The sequence below is a fragment of the Elephas maximus genome, chromosome 6 (assembly GCF_024166365.1).
Source record: "Elephas maximus indicus isolate mEleMax1 chromosome 6, mEleMax1 primary haplotype, whole genome shotgun sequence".
NCBI classification, from domain to species: Eukaryota; Metazoa; Chordata; class Mammalia; order Proboscidea; family Elephantidae; genus Elephas; species Elephas maximus.
The window spans coordinates 45318306-45333900 of record NC_064824.1 but is presented as its reverse complement, the minus strand read 5'-3'; the positions used below and the strand labels follow the sequence as shown (position 1 = coordinate 45333900).

At 36.7% G+C, this 15595-nt stretch overlaps 1 protein-coding gene across 5 annotated transcripts in view; it reads right to left on the bottom strand.

Annotated features, from left to right (window-relative positions):
* The window catches only part of MBD5 (methyl-CpG binding domain protein 5), a 150772-nt gene that overhangs the window by 20626 nt on the left and 114551 nt on the right, over window positions 1–15595 (bottom strand). For 3 of the 5 annotated variants that reach the window (XM_049887157.1, XM_049887160.1, XM_049887158.1), the window contains 3 exons: window positions 13845–14050; window positions 9358–10566; window positions 6883–6939 (listed from right to left, as the gene is read on the bottom strand). In XM_049887157.1, the coding sequence (XP_049743114.1) occupies window positions 6883–6939; window positions 9358–10566; window positions 13845–14050 (1472 nt within the window). The remainder of the gene's footprint in view (window positions 1–6882; window positions 6940–9357; window positions 10567–13844; window positions 14051–15595) is intronic. The other 2 variants (XM_049887159.1, XM_049887161.1) reach the window with 1 other exon arrangement.

Genomic DNA, 15595 nt, shown 5'->3' with positions numbered 1-15595 from the left:
GTACTTCACTGTATGGTAAAATGTAATATATGAAAAATGTGTGTTGGTTCTGGGGAAATATTCATGCACTTGAGTAATCAAGATACTCTTTAAAGATACCCCAAAAATGGTATTGCAAAAGAACAAACAAACGCACTTTCTAAGATTAGTCCAAAGCAGTAATGGACCACAACTACCACAGCCTCCACCAGACTGAGTGAAGCACAACTAAATGGTGCCCGGCTACCACCACCGCCTGATCTGACAGGGATCACAACAGGGGGTCCCAGACAGAGCTGGAGAAAAATGTAGAACAAAATTCCTACTCACACGCACAAAGAAGACCGGACTTACTGGTCTGACAGAGACTGAAGAAATTCTAAGAGTATGGCCCCCAGACACCCTTACAGCTCAGTAATGAAGTCACTCCTGAGGCTCACCCTTCAGCAAAAGATTAGACAGGCCCATACAACAAAATGAGACTAAACAGACACACCAGCCCAAGGACAGGCAGGAGGGGAGAGGAAAGCTGGTAATGCAGAACACAAGGTAGAGAAGAGGAGAGTGTTGACATGTTGTGAGGGCAGCAACCAATGTCACAAAACAATACGTGTATTGTTTAATGAAAAACTAGTTTTCTCTGTAAACCTTCATCTAAAGTACAATAAAATAAATATATAAATTCACTTTCTAGTCAAATAGAAATCATATTTAATGATTTCATGAACATTTCCTTATAAATTACTTAGCTAACGTATAAACCTAGAAAACATTAGGAAATCAAATACATAAATGTGAAATTATTAAGGTTAAACACACATACAAATATTTTAATAAAACATTGAAAGAGCAAGTAATTTAAGACACTTAATACTCTTAGCTATAATTATAAGCTTGTATTCTTGAATACCCACAAGCCAGGAGTTTCATAAATTATTTAGTTACTATCTGGGAGGACTTTATAATTTATATTTACTCATAATCTGCCTGCACATTCTCATTCTAATGAGAACGATAATAGCATTGACCATCATGGTCAGAATAATTCTTTATGCATGTCATTTAAGAATTATGAAAGGTTTCCCAAAATATGTATGTATTTATACTTCACATATTACCTCATGTATAAATATACACATACATTGAATATTCTTTGACTCTTAAAACCCTTCTTTTACTCATTCAAATTCTTGTAGTCTCACAGCCTGTTCAGCAGGGTGAAAAACATATCCATAGGCCAGACAGTGTCATATGGTGGAGGATTGAGTTTTTCTGGACAAGTCTGACTCTAGTTGCTTATTTTATCTCCAAAACACATATTAAACATTTGGCAATTTAATTAAGCTTTATTTGGGGGTCAGTGTAGTAGCACGTAGAGCCCTGGTGGCACAGTGGTTAAAAGCTCAGCTGCTAGCCAAAGAAAGGTTGGCAGTTTGAATCCACCAGCCACTCCTTGAAAACCCTACGGGACAGTTCTGTTTTGTCCTATAGGCTCGCTATGAATCAGAATCAACTAGACAGCAACGGGTCTGGTTTGGTTAACAGGTACAGTTGCATGTAGTGCATGTCAGAAGTAACTTAGGAGTATTATGACAAGAGGAGGCACAAAACTTTCAGAAGCAAAACTGACCCTCTGAGAGGGTCAGTGCATATTAGAAGAACCTGGATCACTGATGCTAGACCACTAATCCTGATAATATCTCTCTTGGTGATTGCTTTGCTTCTTCTTAGTGCTAAGGTGAAGCTGCCATACAAAGGTCAAAGGATGGAGCACAAGCCACAGCACACACACACATTTCAAAACAGAGATAAGGCAGCTGACCAAAAGCTCTCTCTTTACTTCTTCACTTCGCCATTCTATTTCCACAGTGTTACCAGCTCCTGTTGTTGGGCAATGGCATAATGGAAAGAGTACTCAACTTAGAAGATCAAGGTTGGGGTCTGGCTTAACTGCCTATCATTTGTGTGCCATTAGGAATGCCACTTTTCTAAGCTTCGGCGTTCTCTGTAAAATGGGAATGATTGTGCACATCTTTAAAGGTTATTGAGAGGAACCAAAAAGACAATGAGCACGAAGTTACTTTATAAACACCAAAGCAGTCCTTCCCATAGTCCCAGTGGTGGTATGTAAAATTATTTTAGGTGGAACACAGATAAAACTTTAAATATCTTTAATAGTTATATATTCATATAAATTTATATTAAAAAATACAAATAACATATTATACCTATTATTTTATCCATATTATACCTTAGAATAAGGCAGAAGAAGTTAAATTTAAAAAAGTGACTTAAGTAGTACTTAGTACATAATGTGTACCCAATAAGTACTTGTTGAAAGAATAAAGAAAGGAATTTAAAAATTTTTTTAAGTAAATAATAATATAGATGATACACAGCTTTAGCTGAAGTTTTGGAAAACACTGCTCTGAAGCAATAAGCAAATATGAGGCATTTATTAAGTTCATTAGTATCAAATATTTATTAAATAGTAAAAATTAAAATAATAGTAAAAAGTTAAAAATATTTTAAAAGTAACATCTTCAAACTGAAAAAGTTCTGTTAACTTAGGTGCAATATTTTAATATTTTTTAAAGAATGGGAATTAATGATAAATAATAAATAATTTGATAAAAAGTTGACTCACCTGTGACAGAGAGAATGAACCTAATTTTCCAACAATAATATTCATAGAAAAATCCCTTAAATGAGTCTATGTCTTTCAAATGAACTAACCATACTACACAATTAGAACTTTAGTCAGTGGCACTATTTGAGGTATTTCCTGTGCTTCCTTTCCCCTTCATTCTGGGTAAGAGTTTTTAAGTGCTAGAGAACTATACCACAGGAGGACTAGGGTAAATCTATTTTAAATGTGGTGACAAATTCCATATCAATCCCCAACACATACATAGAATTAAATGTTTTAAATAAACTCATAATTCTAAAGGAACACTTTACAAGTTCATGTAACAGAAGCATGTATTTGCCTCAGACCTGAGATTCCATTTGCTACTACCTATAAGAAAACTGGAGCCCTGGTGGCGCAGTGGTTAAGAGCTTGGCTGCTAACCACAAGGTCAGTGGTTTGAATCCACCAGCTGCTCCTTGGAAACCCTATGGGGCAGTTCTACTCTGTCCTATAAGGTTGCTATGAGTTAGAATCGACTCAACAGCAATGGGTATATGAAAACTGTACTGACACACTTATGGGCTCTACGCTGGGTCTCAGTTACTGTTGTGAATGGAGATAGGTCTCCTTTTCCTCATTAATGTTGCTCAGGAAAGAAAAGGTTGCAATACTCCACAATTCTGCACTGTAAAGTTTACATTCTTACCTGAGTTTTTTTTTTTTTGTTAACTGTTTGATCTTTTGCTTAATATTTCTTAAAAAATATTCACATTTTCGGTCTCATCTGGTTCTTCGCTTTTATTATTTTTCTAATTTTCATCAGGCACTGACTTTGTTAGCCTGAATTTTATCTTTCTTATTCTTTTTCAAAAACTAGTCTCTTATTTTGCTCCCTTTTCAAGGAGATTCTATTGCTGACAGAGCACTGATTGCCCCTGCCACCCCAACAGCCAAAACCCAGCCTAAATATTGTGGATACTGACTGGGTACAGAGAAAAAGCTTCATTTCCAACAGCAATTGAGAAAATATACAAGGTAAAGGGAATACACAAAGAACACTTTCAACAGAGAATTATAGTACCAAAGAATACAAACAGCTAACACTGATGAGCAAGCATAGAAAGAACTTCAAAGTAAAACATTTAAAAGTCACAGGAGTGCATACCTCCCAAATTTAGTCCCCAGGCTCGATTTCTTAGCTATACATGCCCAGAATGCAAGGGTAAGCTGTCTCTGGTTATGCTCTATGCTGTCAAAATCTGTGTGCATGTGATGCTGAACTGACACAGAGAAGTATAAAACTCCAAAATAAATTTGGTAATGAGTTGCAATAATGCTGAGGCCTTGTCTGCTTTGAACGACTATTTAGAAAGTTATTTTTCTTTCTACCTGCCAAATATAGCTGTAAGGGAAAAAGTCAAAGGGTGACTCTAAAGAGGGCGTACCCTACATACCAATGCTTTTAAAAACATGTTTTCATTTATCAGGTGGTACAAACCAAAAAAACCAGTGCCGTCGAGTCGATTCCGACTCACAGCGACCCTATAGGACAAGGTAGAACTGCCCCACAGAGTTTCCAAGGAGCGCCTGGCGAATTCGAACTGCCGACCCTTTGGTTAGCAGCTGTAGCACTTAACCACTTACCTGATAGGTGGTATTGCACCTAAATATAAAACTTTTGTTGGTAATCAGGAGATGTCTCTCCTTGCCCAACAACAATAAACATTTCACTGAAAAGAAACATTTTGGAGCCAATCTAGTAATAAATTCTTTCCTAAATTTGACTTGGGTCAGAATATACATCAAATGTAAAAGCAATGAAATATGAAGACCAATGTTCAAAAAGAATAAAAATGATCTACCAGAAAAAAAAAAGATTTTAATTTTTGGATTATTATTTGAGAGGCAACTCTTTGTAAGATCAAAGATGGCAGATGACAATTATAAAATATATTTTTAGAAAAGAAGAGCATTTTTCCTATTTTTAAATAATTATTGAAATAAGCACATAAAGATAACCCTTTTCCTCCCACAGCTGCATAAGCTTGAAATGCTTGCACATTATAGCTTATAGGTACAGTGCCAGGGGTAGCTATTTTCCTTTCCGAGGATTTCCTAACACTGCACCAAGATCTGGAAATACATCTGTCTGGCCATGACTATGTACTGGAGCACAGAAGAAGTCTTATTCTTGGCCACTGAACTGTAAAGCCTTCATGGTTCAGAGAGAAAGTTACACCACTTATTAGAACAAGTAGAAATATCTCCCAGAATGTACTTCGTTGCAAACTGGAAACCAAAGGAAAAAACTTAGTAAGGGGATACCACTGCCTGAATGGTGTTATTACAGGGTGAATACTGTCATCCTCCTGTGTTGCCAGGTGGCTTTGATATCAAAACAGTAATATACAGGGGTGCTTTGCCCCAACTTTTCACAGATTGTTATAATTCCCAGAGGAGTCCTTGGTTGGCACAAATGGTTATGGGCTGGGCTGCTGACCATAACAGTTGGCAGTCCAAATTCACCTAGAGGCACCTTAGAAGAAAGACGTGGCAATCTGCTTCTGAAAGGTCACAGCCATGATGACCCAATGGAGCACAGTTCTACTTGACACACGTTAATGTTGTTGTTGGGGGAGGCTAGAAGGTAGAGGATGAAAGTTGGAGCTTATAATATTTTAAAAAACATTGGGAAGCTGGACTCTCAAGTTCACTTTACAAATTGGGTGCTTCAGAGCAGAGCTCCTGCTTGAAATTAACACTAATATTAACTTATAATCAGATATACCAATTTGTATGCAATGTGGTAAAGTTTATAAAAATACTTAGGAACTAATTCACACATTAAATATGCTCCTTATAATCCTTTTACCTTCAATCTGGTTAAAAAAAAAAAAAAAACAAAAACCTGTTGCCATCGAGTTAATTCTGATTCATAGCGACCCTATAGGACACAATAGAATTGCCCCTATAGGGTTTCCAAGGAGTGGCTGGTAGATTCGAACTGCTGACCTTTTGGTTAGCAGCCAAACACTTAACCATAATCTGGTTAGGAAATCCTTTATTCGGCGATAATGTATAGGTAAACAATAACTAAGGTCAAATTATCACAATTCCATAAGTGGTGAAGTCCAGACAAATAAGGTTGTCTAACCTTTTTTTAACAGAGAGAAGAGAAGGTTTTGTTTTTTTAACATAGAGAACAAGGTGAGGAGACTAATTTTACTGAGCCTCCGTCATATACTGGATAATCTATGGAATCTTATTTAATTGTTAAAACATTGTTCTGAACAGGATTTAGTATTCCCACTTGAGGTAAGGAGATTGTAGCTCTAGGAGATTAATTTACCTAGCCAGGAGCATTCAGATAAGTTGCAGAGCTGAGGCTGAGGCTCATGCCAGAACGCCCAAAGCCCATGTCTCTTTCTGCCACACCCTGCCTTCTCTCGAGTTTTCTATAGACTGTGTTCATACAGTATTTGATGTTTAGAAATCATACCTCTTCGGAAATCATCTCAGAAACTGAAGAATATTATTCATGCATCATCAGTAATTTGGCTACATATAATACCCTACCAATGATTAAAAATGCCTTTTTAAGATCAAAGGCCACCCAAGTCATTTACTATCATGACAAACACAGTCAGCTGAAATATCCACTTATGGACAACATGGAGATCTCCGCTCTTGGCAAATATCAGCACTCCGATCCCAGCATTGGCCTCACTCAGATGAGAGACCACTCACATGATCTGAAAACACAGAGAGGTGTCTGGCTTGCTTTGAATTAGTAGCTTGCCATCCTATTAATTATTTATTTTTTCTACTTTGCCTGCTTCCAAAAAGAATTCGAAGTGGCTTGCTGAGAACAAAGAATGTAACTGAAGATAATAAATGATAGGTTTGTGGTAAGGGGGGATAATAAATTCATTCTAAAACTTGAGTTAACATAGATTTTATCTAGGGGGATCTCACAGAATCTTGGATTAACTTATTTCGGTGGGCATAGAAATAGATTATGAAGAGCTCATAGGCTAAAAAAGGTTTAAAATGCTAACATGTAAGAAAATTATTTAGCAAACTCTTCTGAGACACATTACAAAGATAAACACTAGGAGACAATGGTCCCACATCAGCAAGGTGGAGTTAATAAGATTTTACTTTAATAAACATATTGTTCATGGAGTCAAGTCTCTCCCTCTGTCTCTTGCTTTTATTATATTGTCAGGTGTTGCTACAGTATATAGAAGGGAAACTAATGCATTGCTTACCTTTTTAAAAGCAGAAGTCTGGTTATTAATCCACAAGACTTCATTTATCCAACATTGCTGGGGATAAAGGGGTTTTATGTAAATAACATTTACATCATAACTGGTTCACTTGTTTAAAAGTACAAATAAAAAATATTTTACTGGAAATTTTTCTCAAATATATCATACTTTCTCTCATTCAGATATTGAACATAGTTTAATTTTTTCTTATGAAGAAATCAGGCAAAGGTCACTTGGCTTGGAGTCAGACAGACCTGTGTCTGAAACCTTGCCTTTTCTGGTATGGTAAAATGAGAACATTGTTTGGCTTGCTGGCCATCATTAAATCAGGTATGAGGAAGCCCTTCCTTTGTTTTGTGAACGACAGGAGGAAAAAGGGTATTTGTGCAGTAGTATTTTGGTTTCTTATGTGTAAAAAAATGAGGTAGGTCCTGAAAGAACTAAAAAAAAAAAAAAAATGAACTAGAGGTTTTACAAAACGTTGAGTGTCCTAGAGCTTTTAAGACTGTCATACCTTACTTTTTAATGATAAATATTTTATGTATTATCATTAATATTTTTTATATGCTTTCAATTTTTTACCTCTAAATGTGTGCTTTAATTTTTTTTTCTGTATTACTAAAAATAATTTTATTGTATTAAGGCTTTCATTTCAAAATGTAAAATTACAACGTAAACCAGCGGGAGGGGGGATATTTCAATTTATAGAAATAATTCTAAGCTCCCTACTAGGAATTAACCTATTGTTAATAAGAAAGTAAATCTAGATTTTAGAAACACGTATTATTATCCTATAGTGAGTGAAAACCAGCTGCTTATTTAAATGAATAAAGATAAACTCTTCTTGAAATCTCAGATGATTTTTTTTTTTTTAAGCACATCACCCCTAACATCAGTGAGTAACTTATATCAGGAGTTTCTGAACACAGATTAATCAGAAGATTAGGACCACCGTTTAAGGTGAAATGTGTTAAAAGTACATGCCTTTTTTTCTCCAGATAATATAAAAAGATATTTAGACAAGGGATTTAGGACAGGAAGAATGTTTCCGGGAAGGGAGGCCGCAATCTTTCTTTCAGTTAAGCGATCTTTCTTTCAGTTAAGCTTTTTGTAAAATGGCACATATAAAAGAGCTGGTTCATATGCGCAGAGGCTGTAAAACAGTTCAATGTCTACATCTTGTCTTTGTAGCAGTTCCATGTATACCATAAAAGCCTGTTTTATTGCTGTTTCTAATTATTTCTTGAATAAACTGTCAAAAATATTTAGGCTTATCAACCTAAAGAATGCTTGTCTGGTCTTGGAGAGTATAGAGAATAAAATGCTTTGTGAATAGGAGTATGGAATTCATTTTCTTATCAAACGTAGAAACACTATGCCTAGAGTGTATCCTGACAAGTATATATTAAGCATTATAAGCAAAGGGTTTAAGAACCTCCTAGTCATTTGGAGAAAGACAATCCTTTTATTGTACTGGCAAAAATGCTTTGGTTTCCTGCCATTAAACCTAAGTGCCAGTGGAATTTTCAGCAGAGCTGAAATAGCTTTATACAATATACTCTTTAAGAGAATTATATATATATATACCTGCAAGAATAATTTTTAATACCTAAGGAAACAAAATATTATGTTTTTTCATCATATGTAGGGAATGTGTATAATTATCTCTTCCTGGTCAGATATAAAATTTTTATCTACTTTAAAGGTTCTGTGTATTTCTTGCCTAGGCAACCAACTCCACCATTTGTAAAGAGAAGAAAAGCCCAGAAAACCCCTACTAATTTTTCTAAATTGAATAGTAGTTTCATGGAGGAGTTTTCATTTAATTTATATGATCAAATTGTGTTAAGTAGAACCAGACGATGGGGTTAAACATTTCCATATGTTATAAAGGCCCAGATCTTTTCCTGAAAGGAGACACCATTCTGAACTCAGACATACCTGCTGCTTCCAGAAACGACTGCAACTCCACCCAGGCTTTATCCCTCCACATCTCTGTGTATAAAATGTAAGCAAATGGAGGGTTTGTCCCTTGGCAATTAGGGATGTACTTCCTGTTGCCTGGCTGGTAGGGGGAGGCTAGCTCTGCCACCCTCCTGGACTGCCAATGGCTACCAAATTTTTTTCCAGTCATTGCCACTTGTTATCCTCCTCTGGGTTTGGAAGGAAGGATTAGTTAAATGCAGGGAAAGAAGGCAGAATTAACAAAGTTCTAGAAATTTTGTTCCTGGGTTAGAACCACCCTGAACTCTAGTGGGATCTACAAATGCTTCACAACTCACCCCTTGTCAATATAGCATTTTGGTGACTACAACCTTCCCCTCTTCATTCTATGCTCCAGAAGTTTGTGAGAACTCAGTGAGTCATGAAGAATCCTAATTTCAAATCCAAAGAATCCAAAGTGATGATAACACAAAACAATGATTGATATCTGAACAAAGGTTAGTATTTGACAATGGATAAAGATTGGTATACCTTCCCTTCCTGGGGGCTTTGTTGACATGAATTGTGAACGTCGTCTTCTCTTACTAATTTTCCAGGCCAAGAAGTCAGTCCTTTGATTTGGCCCCAGACCAAGTCGCCAACGTTGAACGTCCTTGGCCTATAATGTATCAACTCATTTGAAGAAGGGGAGTCTGGATTCCTTAGGTCATCTTCACTACTAATGCTTTTAGCGTCTGAAGGGCTAGGCACACACCCATTAATGGTTTTGGAACTAAAGTCTCCATTGTAATGGATATAGTCTTTGACCAGAGAACTTTCCAAACTATTTGAGGAACTTGGAGACTGCTCCTCTAGGACTAGGTCTTGCTTTGCAGTGCTCAGCAGCTCTCCAAAGCCCCGACTTTGTCGAGGTCTGTTCCCATTAATGTGTGCACATCTTTCCACAGTGTTCTCTAGTCTCTCCTTAAAACTCATCATAGTTCTTTTGTAGTTATTATACCTGAAATTTTCTTCCAGAATTTTATCCCCTTGACAGTTTCTTGGTGGTAACATTATTGGGTGCTGTTCCCCAGGCAAAAATGGCAGTGTAGAGACATTGTTGGACCTTTCGTGACAAGGACTACTATGGATATGGCCTGGATGATCTAAAAACTCCTCGCACTTCCACCTGTTTCGCTCTCCTCCAGGGCTTTGCTCCCCGTCCCACTGTTTTTTGGATGCGTGGCAACTTGCTGACTTGAAATACTCAAACCCATCTCCTTCATTTGAGTTCTTCCCATGGTCCAGATTTTTGGGCAGCCGAGCCCCTCTTGTACTCCTCAGCCTAGCATCATGATCTACACCTCCCATGTTTCGTCCATGAATGACCGCACTGACAGCACTGGAGAGATTTAATGGATCACCAATCGAGGCAGTGAAGGCACTCATGGCACTCAGAGCTGGAATGGGACTAATCTGAGTTGTACTGTTGACTGCAGTGGTGATGACAACCTGCATTCCTTTGCTGGCTGCCTCAACAACTGCTTTGTAAATGGCATCTACAGAAGCATCGCCTTGGCCACTCACGACGAGGCCATCCTTCACTTGCTGACCAAGAGGTGGGTCAATCCTTGGCTGCAACTCACAAGGTGTATCTTGGAAAGGTGGAAGTGTAGTGTTCGGATTCTCTGGAAGTGCTGTGAGCCCAGGCTGACTGCTTATTCTTTTGTTTAGGAGAGCTGCATCTTCCTGCATTCTCACCTTGAAGAAACAGACAGGATGCAGTGAGAGAGAGCAAAAGTTTTAAAGGCTTCAAAGAGACTGTAATTTCAAGATTTACCAAAAGACAAAAAGATATAACAAGAAAGGAAATATAAAGAATGAACAAGACTCAAAAATGCATTACAAGTCCCTTTGTGTAGAAAGGAAGCCTAATAGAACGGTGGTTAAGAGCTATGACTGCTAACCAAAAGGCTGGCAGTTTGAATCCACCAGCGTATGTCTTTATTATATTTGGTGCTGTTTCTTTGGTTGAAATCATTCAAAAGCTTTTTTTTTTTTTTAATCATTACTAAGCATTCTCTAGAAAAATTAAACTTGAGGTGTTTGGACACGAAATGTTTTCAGGTGACACTCTACATATTTAGTGTCATTACAGATCTTTGTAACATGGGATTCAAAGAGATAGTCAAGTCATAGATAATCAAACCAGCATGGTTCAAATTAAAAAGGGAACCAGAATTTTAAAATGATTTCTAACTTACTATATTTCTATTTAACTAAGTAAAACAAAACAAAATATATGCATTCCTTTCTTAAACAATAAAATATTTCTGATATGACGCTCAATTTTTGAAGTCTTCAGGTAGGGTAGCAACATTAGCTCTTCAACCCAATCACTGGCTGATCAAAATGACACACTCTCAACAGGGACAATAGCTCTCTATGGAAGTGATCCTCAATTGGAAAAAGGTGAAGGAAAGGAATGCCCACCAGGGGAGCATACCACAATCTCAGGGCAGGAAGGATGAGTGCAGTTGTCAAAAGTCTCTGAGGTTATACTAATTTTACAAACCCCATTCAAGAGTTACTGTTCCAGTTCTTTATTTTTTCCCCTCAATTTTTCCCCCTATCATCAATTGCTTCCTGACTTCACAACATTGCCTATTAAACCAGAACCCGGGACCCATCAGCATGTCAACTACTGTCTTGCCATTATACTCCTGTCTATGCCAAGCAGATGAAATCCCAATCTTGGATCAGTGCAACCGCCCGCCTTATTGGTATCTACAGTGAGGATGCTAAGTAATGCTGTCTAAAGGAATATATGGCTTCCAACCTCAGCTGGGGTCTCAGTGCTGCCCATTAATCCTGTGATCCTCTAGTTAGGTATCACTTTAATTGTGCCACAACTATTCAAATCTTCACCTACCCTCTAAAGCCTGGTATGTACCATCTCCTGCTCTATTCTTAGAAGAATACCTTGCTTAACAGAGAAAACTGAGTTTTCATAATTTCTTCTACTCGGTTACTCCCTGCTCCTTGGCAACACACACTTCTCTGCAACTATGTGTCCTTAATCCTGTCCTGCTTCTCAGTGTAAGAGGTGCCTCTTCTGCTGTCTAGAGTTAAGGCCTCCATTTATGCTCTGAATCCCAATCCCTCTCATCAAAGACCTTGCCTCATCTGTTATCCCTTCTCTTCTTTATGTTCAACATCTTCTACCCTTCTGCCTCTTTCCTTTAGCATATAACTATGTGCATGGCTTCCATATTTTAAAAGCTCATATTCAACCTGATGTCTTTCTCAGAGCACTGCTCTATTTCTCTCATAGTTTAAATTTTTGAAGGAGTAATTCACACTTTAATTCCTAACCTCCCACTCACCCTTCCATCCACTGCAGTTTGGCTTTTGCTCCCACCACTCCACCAAAATTCCATTCCACCAAGTCACCAGGGATTTTCTCATTTCAAAATCTAATGGATTCTCTTCAGGTTTTATCTTATTTTTTTTCTCTGTGACATGACTGAACATTTCCACTTCCTTTCTATTTTATTACACAAGTAATACATGAATATTTTCTCACTGTCAATAAAGGGAAATTTTTTCTTCATCACTACTCCCTACCCAAGCCCATATTTTCCTACCTCACCCCAATACCATTTCCTTTCTCAGTAGTAGCCAGTGTGGGTGCATTCTTCAGAGGCTTCTTAATACATTATGGTGTGTAGGTGTATACTCAGTTTCTCTCCCTCCCTTCTCATAAATGGGACTGTACTGCAGTATTGTTCTGTAGTACTTCAGTATGGAGTTTTGCAGTCTTTGAGCTCTTTCCATGTCAGATCATATAAGTCTACCTAATTTTTTTTTTTTTTAATCTTTTAAACTAGTAGATAGATGGCTATACCATAATACATTGAACTATTTCCCCATTGGTGAATCAAAAATTAGTGGTTTCTAATTTTTGACACTATAAATAATGTTGTAATGAACATTTCGGTATGTGCCCTTTTGTTCACTTGTGAGGATTTCTCTAAGATGAATACATAAAATTTGAACTGTTGGGTCAAAGGACATATATATTTAAAAACTTGATATACTATGAAATTATCCTTCAAAAGGACTGTACCAGCATACAATCAGCCCAACAATATACATATCTGAGAGAACCCATTTCTCTACACCTTTAATCTAATGGCTCCATTACTGTTATAATTTGTATAACTCTTTGCATATGTTTACGAATCATTTGTCTTTCTTTTTCAGTGAAATATCTGTTCGTACCTATTCCTCATTTTCTAACCAGCTATTTTTTTCTTTCTGATTTGTAGGAGCTCTGTTTATATTATGGATGTTAATTCTTTGTTACATGCTATGCAAATAGTTTCTCCCAGGTTGCCATTTTTCTGTGTTTAGAATATCCTTTATCATAAAATATAAATATATATTTATAGAATATCCTTTATCATAGAGAGATGTAAAAGTTTTATGTATTCAACCCTACTATTCCTTTTCTTTTTGAGTTCATGGTTTTATATCTTGCTTAAAGAACCTTCTCCACTTCATTTTTATAAAAAAAATTCTTCTGTGTTTTCTTCTTATATTTATTTAGTATTGCTCTCTCCGTCTAGGTCTGTAGTTGATCAGGATCTTAATCAGTTTGTAGAAATAAAGAAAGACCATGTGGCTGAAGGTAGGGGGACGGTGGTGAAAGCAGAGGCTGGAGAGGGGGCCAGGGGCCAGACTGTGCAAGGCTACGTGGACATGCTAAGGATGTGAGTCATGGGAGCAATGGGAAACTGCAAAAGGGTTTAAGAGGGTAACATGATCAGTTTTCACCAACAGCTTTCAAAGGACCACTGAGATTCTTCAGACAAAATAAAAACCTTCACATAAAAGGCTGGAATGTTTAACAATGCTCATTATCCAGAAACAACAGTAAGTAGAGGAGAAAGGGTTCATGGCCTCCTTTACCCAAATTAAATGTTTAAACAAACCCAGACATCGTTTTCTACTACAGTAACCCAGGGAAGGAGTACCTGGAAGTTCTGAAACAGACATGCCATAGGGTTATTGTTTGCTGGACAAGGAATTGCGGACTGTCCTTGAAATGCCTGGAGATTTTGGTACCCTTGGAGAAGCTGCTGCTGTTGCTGATTTGGAGGGAACATCTGATTGTTGTTTAACAGCGACTGTAGATGAGTCAGTTGATGGTTATTCATATTGTTTATTGAGGACATGTCACCTGTAGTTTGAAAAACATAAAATATAAGTCAGTGTGATTCTTCAGAGATCCTATGCCTTATCTTTGCAACTGAGGATTCCTGAAACAAAAACTAAAAGCTAGAATTATGTGGGTAATTCTTTTTTTTCTCCTCGAAGTTTTACATAGTGGTAAGGAAAGAGTAGTTTTATCATTTAGTTTTCTTTTATAGTTAGTTTTCTGATTTTATATCATGGAGAGACTACTTAGTCACTGATATATCCACAAACTAATCCTTTTATGTTGCGCTTCAGTGTTTTATGACTCTGAAATTATTATTAGTGCACCTAAAATTAAAGGTTGAAATTAGTCCTAAAATGTTTTAGCAAGTGTAAGTGTTTGACCAGATGATTAAAATGAGTGGGCCTGATAAGGCCTTGTTTAAAAATTTTAGTTCTCAAGCCACGATCATCAATAAATACCAGCAAAGAATTTTAGAGATTTGTGTTAGAAACGTATATTTTGTTCTGAAGTAAAAGTTGGTCATCTAAAATTAAAACTATAAAGAAAGCTAAAAGTACAATAGAAAGTGCCTGGCTTACGCTTGTCATATTTTTAAGTAAAATTTAAATTCAATTTCATAATCATTAATAAGGCTTATTATGCAATCAGGTAAGGTTCATTAATAATTATTTGTATTTAAAATTTTAAATTATTTTAAAACTACACTGAAATTATGTTGAGGATAATGTTATAGAAACTGTCCAGAAACTTCAAATTTGTAGATCTGGAATGTTTTTTAGATTTAATTCATTGATTTCAACGCCATCCAGAAGCAATTATACTATGTTATAAAGGTGTCCATAAAGACAGGAAACATAAATACCATTTTAATTTTTAATATATTGAAGATACCCTTGACAAGTTTCCAGCCTTTAAGGACACTATCCCTGTAATTTATTTTATATATATGGTTACCTGCATCAGTCTGTTGAATAGGCTTGACATTACTTTCTAACTTTTTTGTGATAGTTACATGAATGACTTTGTTTTTAAGCCACGAAGGTCTAAAGAATAACCCTATCTGAGGAAATCTTCTAGCAGCAGCTACTGGGGCTATCTGCTTCCTTGAACTTGGTCAAGTCTTAACTTTGAATGTTTTTATGTTTTGCTTCTCATCTTCCTGGATAAGCATTTAGTTTTGTTTATTTAGGTAGGGTTCCCCTGGAAAACACTTCCTCAAACCGTTCCCATCCACAGTACAGCTGCTCATACTAACCCTGTGATGCCACACCAACTAAAATTCACATCAAACAGTTATTTTTTAGATGTACCTGTGCTTTATTATTTGAAAAATAAGACTCTACTTGGCTTAAGAGAATGATGGGTAGGTTAGGTTTAGGTGGCATCAGAATTAGGAGGTAAGAGAAAGCAGATTAAAATGATATTTAGTATTGCTGGAATAGGGGAAAAGGAAAAAGTTACCCTCATGTTTGTGCAACTATGAATGTGTGTGGGTGTTGTTATTAAATTTAGTTCCTTAAGCAAGCTGTGACATAACAAAAACATTTTTAAAAAGTGTGACAA